Raw genomic sequence first — 8,939 nt, 5'->3', positions numbered from 1 at the left:
TTCGCCACGACCAAAACTCACATTAGGCGGTGCAATTGCCTTCAGTGTTCCCTTCTTTCTTGAGATACTATGAATGTACACACGGTGTTCTCTGACGTTCTTCAAACAATTTTGTTTGAACAAACGATCAAAACATACAGATAGCTTGCTTCTAAATACCAAGAGCGACTCTAGATGGACCAAGGATCGTGTTACCAACAGCCTGCATGAGCATGGCAATCTACATCTCAAAACTTGTGAATAAGCAACAGGATCCCAAAGCTATATGTAACATCAGGATCTCATGAAAGCTAGTACAGGATTCAGGAAAAGATTGAGTCATCAATGACGAACGGGCACTGCATAAATTAAAGACAATGTTTTCCATCTATCAGCCTAACTTTTGTACAGTTTCCGATATTACATTCACAACAGGAAAATGGTTCTAAAACTACCCCTCAAAAATGGCTCACACATAACGTGTTCAAGAGCCAAGAACCATCATTCCTTATGCTTTCCCTCAATCCTTTCCCCCTTTTTCATTTTCTTATGTGGCCTCATCAAATGTCCAATAAAATCACCAAACCATTCCGTGGATATGGAAAGTACAGAGATATTCTCAATCGAAACGATGAGTACGCTCCATGCAACTCCTCACATGCACCACGACGTGACTTCCAACACATTTGAGGCTTGCTACATATGCCAACTTGCCTCCAAAACTTGGGCAGTTACAAAAGTGAATGCAGGACCATCAGGTTTTGATGCGACTCGATCTTTCGTCAGGCCACTTTGTGTATCAAAGATATCAAAAGAACAGCTATGCAGATCAGTCATGCCAACAGGCCACCTGTAAAGTGTCAAAAATGGTCCAGAAGCAGTTAATCTATTTCGCCCTCTTCGACATCAACCGCAGGTTCATCTGTGAAATCACCATCATCATCCTCTTCATCATTTTTCATGTACAATCCGAGCTTTTCTAGGGGGTTGCCACCCAGTTGAAACCCTAGAGCCTCTGGCATATCAGCTGGACTCATTTCACCAACTGAGTTGGGCATCTGTTCACCTGTGACACTTCCGAGCATTTCAAGATCTTTCAGAAAGAGGCTACCTTCATTGATGTCAACAGTTTTCTCCATCTGCAAGCCAACAGTATTTAGACTCCATCGTATGGTAACAGCAGAGCAGGATGTTGCAGGTGGGAAACATATAGCAGATATTACCTCTTGCAAAGCCTTACGAGCTGCTTCTCTCTCAAGCTCCCTTTGCCGCTTAGCTTCTGCAGCAGCCTCGGCAGCCGCTGCTGCTTCAGCCTTCTTGCGAGCATCCTCTGCAGCTTTAGCCTCAGCTTGCAACCGGGCTCTCTCTGTAATAGAAATGATGTCATACAGCTGCTGCCAGCTTAAAAGGATTCTATTGCATCTCACCTTCTCTTTGTAACCTCTCAAGCTCCTCCCTCTCACGCCGAAGCTTCTCAGGATCCTTTTTTGTAACCTTGATATTAACAGTCAGGTAAGCTTACAGAGAATAACGCCAACCAAGCCTAGAAAACAATGCCCTCAACAAACCATTTTTGCACATACACACCTGGTCAAGTGCCTTTTCGTGAGCCTTGAGAATTGTATCAGCAAAGCGGCTTCTCAGAAGGGCAGCTCGGATTTGCTTTTCAGGGGAGACCTGCTTCTCAGACACATTTTCCCCTAAAAGTTCCATATATAGACCTGTAAGGCAACCCATTTTTTCTACCACAGAAGTTTTGGGTATTCACAGGCCATCATGAAAATTCATGCTTACCCTCACCATCAGCAGTGACAGATACAGGTTCTGTACTTTGCTCTGGTAGATTTGATGTGTTAAGTGAACCTGCAAATAGAATAAAAGAGAGTGTAAGATACAAGCAGCTATTCTGAGTTGCAAAGTTCAGCTAATGATATCTACAAGCATTTAGAGGTGAAGTATCACTTGTCCTTTCTTTTCCAAAAAAAAAGCTGATATTTATAGAAAATTTCCAGTATAATGGTTCAAAGGGAATAAGGGAATGATTCTAGTAAAACAAAAAAGTGAAAAACATGTCCAATTGTTGAATTCTGAAGGTAACACTCAATAATTGACCATATGAAAATAAACCCTGGATCTGACTGCTACCAGATAGCAATTCATCAGCAGATTAAAACAAATAAAATTTGGATGGGCAGCTCAACCCCCGTGGTTTATCTTGGATCAAGTGTAGCTCGTATCATTATCTAGATCTAAAACTATAGGGTTTGATCCATTGCGAAACATAATATGTGCCAATAGTCTCATCCAGACGAATATGTGTAAGATACTTGTAAAAGGTATGAACTATAGACTTGATTGTCATTGCGTCATTACTCTGGTTGGTTTTGGGTAGGTTCCATGAGGTTATAATAGTAGACAGGAAATAAGAGGGCTTCGTTGAGATTCAAAATACTGATAGGCCAATCAAGTGAACCTTCTTACCCTTTTCCTGGTCCAAGCAATCCACAGGTAGAACACTTTCCTGCATGTCAAAAAAAAAAGACAACCACCATTGAAACGTGCCATAAAACATCCTTTGCATCAACAGAAAGAAATTAGTTTGGCTGGGACTTATGCAATTCCAAAAAAACATTCAGATAAAGAGAGATATGTATAAGAACCTTTAACCCGCTGTTTTGTGGAAGAGCTTTGGCATCCGTATCACTTCCAGAAGAGCTACTTGAATCTGAGTCTTGAGAGGTCAAAACAGAAATATTAGCATTGTGTTGGACATGGCAACCTAGACAAGCTAAGGACACAATAAAGAGAAACAGTAATGCAGCAGGAGAAGCTAGCAGGTTCTCTCCCTTCTTGCTCTACTACTAATAGTAGGCAAGACCGTAAAAGGAAGTATACCTCCAAGTTATATATATGTTCTGCATTTTTATGGCTTGGCTCTGAGACATTCTTTTAGAAAAGTGCAGTTGGTTGGCCAAATAGAATGTGAACTTTTAGATTTGTAATTTAAATGGAACTACATCACTTAATCATAATATACCCCATCAAGATCATCCCATTTGCAGATAAAATGACACTTTTCAAAGACGAATAGTAAGGGACCCATAATTTATTGTAAAGCTCACGCGAGAATCTTTTAAAAGCACACTGGTCTTTTCAATGGTATAATTTAATTGAAAGCTTAAAAAAGGTTTCATCTTTCTGAACTACAACCAAAGGATTTCCCAGAATTGCTGTTGTAGCATGCACAAACAGCCAGTCCGGAAATACAGAAAGATAATCATGTGCTAATTAATCAATTGACCTTTCTAATACACAAATGATTCATAAACACTTATCAATAGCTGAAGCTAGATCCCATCATTCAGTGAAATACTTGGTGAAAATGGTTCTTCATGGAATTCAGCATAATTGGGTCCATTCATAGTACAAGAGGTGCTAAACAGGTCTCTATAAAATTACTGCTGTCATGCATACTAGCGTAGACCATAAAAAAGAAGCACCCCTCACCCCCGGTTTTCTGTTATCTTATTTCCCTGGACTTATGAAATGGGTCTAGGTCCAAAGTAGCTCAAAATCTCACAACATATTTTAAATAAAATATAAGTAATATCATGAAGAGACAAAACTAAATGTTGCACGCTTGCACTATACTATATAGTGTTGTGTGATCATGATATGTGTTGCCTGTTGTTCTATGCTGACTTCACTAAGCAAGGTGAAAAGTGCACAATACTAGAAAAGGTGCAGACCATAGAAGAAAGTGAGGCATGATCATGTTGGCTTATATCTTTACATTCAATTGAGCTGGTGAGCGCGATGTTCCTTATGGAACAAGTACGATAGATCCTTCCCTAAGCTCAACTGCTAGAAGCACAAACACACAAACATATTGGCTCTTTCTGTGGGCATGCTAATAAAGTCCAAAGGCTAACATGGAGTTACCACCAATAACATATAGCATTTACCAAATACTACTGCAGAACTACAAAAGTGACCACAGCCGAGAAAAAAATAAGAGTAATGGTGCCAGTGTCAATTCAATATATCAAAGATCGATCTGTCCCTTTCCCAACTATGATTGCTTATTTAACTAGCTTTATTGCTTTAAGGATGACAAGGTCAATAAGATCACCAACTGCATCGTGCAATATGCATAAAAAAAGTGGGCAGAAAGCTAGCAATAATTTGTGACATACTTTGTTGGTTCCAGTATCATAGCAATCAGAAAAGGAAATTAGGGTGTAGCTTGTCAAATTACATAATACATACCACTAGAGGATGATTCTGAGTCACTACTTGAGCTGCTAGATGTACTACGCTTGCTGCTTCTGTCTGCTGTTTCAACTTCAAATACAACAGGAGGAAGTGTCGAAACTGGAGGGTCATTCTCCCCAATGTCAATATCCTCATCAATGAGCTCATTGCCTGTTAACATGCATATAAAATTTTATAACTTACGTGAACAATCAGTATCATAAATGAGCAATGGGTGAGGATAACAGACCTTCTTCGTTACATACTGATGGATTGATGAGCTCATGTTGACTCTGAGACTGTTGAACAGAACATAAAACAATTATTTACCAAAATAACCAATGAAATAGCAACCTCTAATACAACAGCACCCACCTCAACCTCGTGAGGGTCCTCTTCTGTAAGGTTTCTTGAGGGATTAACCCTGTCATAGTCATCAAGTAGCTTCTGTAATTCAAAAAGTGTATCATCACCAAGAGCATCCATATCAAGCTCTAATTCTTCTTCATCAGCACCGCAATCATCAGCATGACTCCTTATGAACTCAACTACATGATCTGGAATCAATGCACCATATGATTGCAGTCTTGCACTTAATTCATATTTTTCCTCACTCGTCATTATTCTCTTTCCAGTTGGAACAACGGCCTCTACCAATGGAGCATCTTGTAGCAAAGGAGAGGAAACCAAAGGAGAGGTTTTCCTCTTCTTTGGTTGCAAAACTGGATTGTCCAGCAAATCTTCTTCCTGAAAGATGTCTTGCTTAGGTGTGCTTTTCTTTGAGGGTTTTTTCTTGATGGGATCTTCTTTCTCAATGGCATCTCTCTTAGTTTTGTTCTTTTTCGAGGGCTCCCTCATTGGAGGCTTCTCATCTGGTTGAGGAGGCTTCTCGTCTGGTTGAGGAGGCTTCTCGCCTGGTCGAGGAAGCTTCTTCTCAATAAGCCTCCATCGTGTTTCAAAGGTCTTGTTCAGAGTTTTGGCCATTAGATGAACGTCATTATTGACCGGGTTGTAATTCATAGCATTGCTGAAAGTAAGCCTCACATCTGCAGCAAATTCCCGAGGTGTAGAGTACATGCCTGCATTCATCTTTTTCTGGATGGTACCCAAATCCATGGGCTGCTTGACTATATCAAAATAATCAGGGATGTTCAGCTTTACAACGTCAACCGGGACAAGAAACGGGCCTGCCCAGGCATGGCTCATAAGGGACTTCAGAAGGTTGCCACATTGTTTGAACGACGTTGCGTAGTTAATAGTGCTGGCTACAGGTGGTGCGGCGACCACTGGTGGCGGCGCTCCCCTGTCCGACTGCACCGAATTGCTCCTCTTGAGCTTCTCGACCTTCTTCTTGGGGTGCACATCACCACCTCCAGGTGCCAACACCACCCCACCATTCATGTTAACCGCAGGCCCTCTTGGAAACAGTCTATTCTGGAGGGCCCTCACCTGCGCAAGCTCATCACGGAGCTTCATCTCCAGGTCCTTCTTATCCAGAGCCGTCATCCTCGCCAGCGAGAACACCTCCCGGCGCACATTGAACCCCGAGGCCCCTTCCCCCTCCTCCGAATTCACGCTGACGCATTTCCTCTTGGGCGGAGCGCAGGAGCTCCCCGAGTCAATCCTGGAGGGGCTTCCGAGCCCCTTGGACTCCCCCACTGTCTCCACCCCGTGCCGATAATCCGGCACGAAGCCGAGCAGGTGGCCCTTGGAGAACCTATGCGTCTTCCCCATCATTGCTGGCGCGGGGGCACGCAGCGCCACCTCCTCGCAGCACCAATGCGCCGACTTGGCCGCGGAATTCCACCGCAATTCCGGAAAACCTAACCCTAACCCCCTCGAAGCGAGAGGGCTAGCTTATTCCGCGGTCGCCTAGGGGAGCAGGGGGCGACCACCAGAACCCTCGATTCGAGGGGGGGAGCAGCTCGATTGGGCGCTTCCGCGGCGAGGGGGGATCAAGCGAACTCACCGGGCACCACCACCACCGCCACCGGCCGCCGCCCCCCACCCGAAAACACCAGCCGGCGGCGCCGCCGCGAGATCTCGAGGCCTTCCGCAGGCACCGGCGCCGGCGCCGCCGTCCGCGGCGCGAACCCCCTGGGGGCTTCCCTCCTTCTCGAGCGGCGGCGCGCGGCGCAGGAGCGGAGGCGGCGAGGGGGAGGAGGCGAGGCGGCTGGAGACTAGGGGTTTCTCTCTCCTCCGCCTCTCTCTCTCTCTCTCTCTTTCTCTCTCCTCGCGGCTTCTCTCTCTCGCTGCCTCGCTGTCGTGCCGCTCGCGAGCCTTTGGGGAATCGCTGGGCGGGGCCCGCCTGTAAGTGGGGTTGAGCCCGTGACTGGCCTGTGGGACCCTTTGAGCTCCGGCCCCACCGAGCAGGGAGCGAGACGCGGCGGGCGTGACCGGCTGGGACTCGGGAGGGGAGATCGGGGCCGTTGGGTTTTTGGAACGGACGGCGATAGCGGCGGTTGCGTGTCCAGAGGGGCTAGGGCTTCATCTGTTAGAAGCACGTGCGGATTCTAACACAACAGTTGCATTCCAGTTTGGGGGCAAAAAGAAAGATGCACTAGTTCAAGAGAATCAGTGGTGGATCGATAGATTCAGTGGCATGCCCTATCCATATGCTTTATGCTTTTATATGCTAAAAATATGAAGATGCTTTCTATAAATGGTTCTCCCACCATAATGCTAGGTAATTTCTCTAGTTTTAATTAATTATTACTCCCTCTGTTTATTTTTATAAGGCGTGATATGACATGGCACGGTCTCCCAAATTATCCTTTGATCATTAATTTATCTTATTATATTGTTTATGTTTATAAATTTATGATCTCATTAGAGAGTACATATGATTACAAATCCAACCATTTCAATTTCACATCATAAAAATAAAAAATTATTGGTTAAACTGTTGGTAAAAATAGCAAAGTTTGAATATCGATATGCGTGTACGTCTTATAAACATAAACGAAGAGAGTAATAACACTAAATAAATACATTATAAAGAAATATTTTGTGATGATTTCCTAATAGAACTAATTTGATGATGTAGACCTTTTATGCATTTTTCTCTAAAATGAGCTAAAGTTAGAGAAGTTTAGCTTAGACAAGACTGAAAATATATATGATAATGGAGTTCCTATTGGAATCCTATTGGAAGTATATGCTTAATTCATGTTTATTATGTTCATATGTATTCGTGGAAGAGCATAGGTCACACTAACACAATAAGAACAAATTGTAGATAGACACAATAATCAAACCATCCATGAGACAATGTTTAGCTAATTACTTAGGGAGGGAGATATTAAGATCATGAAGCATGTGATGTAAATTACAACAGGTGTCCTGAGGCAATGCCCAAATATCATAAAATGCAAAAAGAAGATGTGCATGAGATTTTTAAGTAAATAAAGAAAGAGAGGAGGGGAGAGCTCAAAGCTCACGTTATTAACCTTTGTCTGCTGAAGATGGGAGAGAAGATTACCAAATAGAACATAAATGCACAGTGGTGAAGCAAAGGACAGCTGCTGGAGAGCAGCTGCTAGAGTCTTCCGACAGTTTGACAACACATGTAAGGTTCTTTAGGGTGCATACGAGGGGGCGTTGGGTGCCCTAGCGGTGAGGTTTGAGAAAGTGTTGTAAGGGGGTTGTGAGCCAATTTTCTTCGCTGAGATCCGTTGCTCACCACACAGTACAACTGTATATAAATGGACCAATATGCAATGCATACTGATGGTCTGATGTCTCTAGAATTATATAAAAAAGAAAAAAAACTATCTAGGTTAGTATGGTATTATTCTATTACAATAACAGTTTGATGATATGTGCTAGTAACGGTCCCTTTAATATAATATGTTTCTTTAGAGATATTGCTAGTCAAAGTGTCACATTAGATATTATGCCAATGTCTTAACGGATTTATATGTTTGATAGCAAAAATTGGATAAACCAAATTGTAAGCAGCAAAGTAAGTCAGCTGGACATCTACATGGTCTTTAAAACTTACGAGAAAAAACATCTGTATTATTTCCAAATATCCAAACTCACAAATACAAAAAAAATATACATCTAAGTCTAGAACGACTGATTTATTAAAACAACATAAAAACATCACCTACTCATGAATGAAGAGAGTTAGTTCAAATCGTTGATGTTCTTGGTCTTTTAACCAGTTTGACCGAAACATATCAAATCTATATCTATACCTAATACTAAAGTGCGGTTGTTTCTTTCAACCATCGTGGTTATTTTGCAAAAAAGTTCCTCAACTTTTTCGTAATCAACCTGCAGTCCTTGGAATATGTCTTGATGATTTTGCAAAAAGATCTCCAAAGTTTACTACAATTGACCTGAGATCCAGTCTTTGCTCCTATTCACCCATCAGCTTTCTCATCTGACTGCTCATCTCCTCTTTAATCACCGCCACTGACGACGCGCAGGTGATGTCGCCATCGTGGAAGACGAGGGCTGCACTCCCCACTTCACTCCTCGCGCGCGCCCTCCTCTCCCCCAACTCCTCGACTCATCATCTCCCTCTTCATCAACGCCTATGAGGATGCTGCCGCCGCCCATGGCCAGACGCCTGCACTGCGTGCCGTCGTCCTCACCATCAACAGTTGGGATGCTCATGACGCCGTGTTCGTCTTGTGAGTAAGTTGTCTTCGCTGCTGCTGCCCAATCCGCTCATTGGGGTGGTGAATCTCCGATGC

At 43.3% G+C, this 8,939-nt stretch overlaps 1 protein-coding gene across 2 annotated transcripts; it reads right to left on the bottom strand.

Moving 5' to 3' along the window:
• Positions 1–313: 313 nt before the first annotated feature.
• LOC117860578 (transcription factor GTE9) lies at positions 314–6,487 on the bottom strand. Of its 2 annotated transcripts, none has more exons than XM_034743900.2 (10): positions 4,609–6,487; positions 4,484–4,532; positions 4,249–4,404; positions 2,640–2,704; positions 2,461–2,500; positions 1,774–1,842; positions 1,567–1,679; positions 1,407–1,473; positions 1,203–1,345; positions 314–1,118 (listed from the first exon to the last, which is right to left on the bottom strand). In XM_034743900.2, the coding sequence occupies exons 1-10, from the start codon at positions 5,968–5,970 to the stop codon at positions 861–863; spliced, it is 2,322 nt and encodes a 773-aa protein (XP_034599791.1). In that variant the 5' UTR covers positions 5,971–6,487; the 3' UTR covers positions 314–860. The 2 variants fall into 2 exon arrangements, with proteins under 2 accessions (XP_034599791.1, XP_034599790.1); XM_034743899.2 differs by having other exon boundaries at positions 2,640–2,710; positions 4,609–6,486.
• Between the last annotated feature and the right edge of the window lie 2,452 nt (positions 6,488–8,939).

Source organism: Setaria viridis, chromosome 6, assembly GCF_005286985.2.
Source record: "Setaria viridis chromosome 6, Setaria_viridis_v4.0, whole genome shotgun sequence".
Classification (NCBI taxonomy): domain Eukaryota; kingdom Viridiplantae; phylum Streptophyta; class Magnoliopsida; order Poales; family Poaceae; genus Setaria; species Setaria viridis.
The sequence above is the reverse complement of the archived record's forward strand: the minus strand, read 5'-3'. Positions and strand labels throughout refer to the sequence as shown.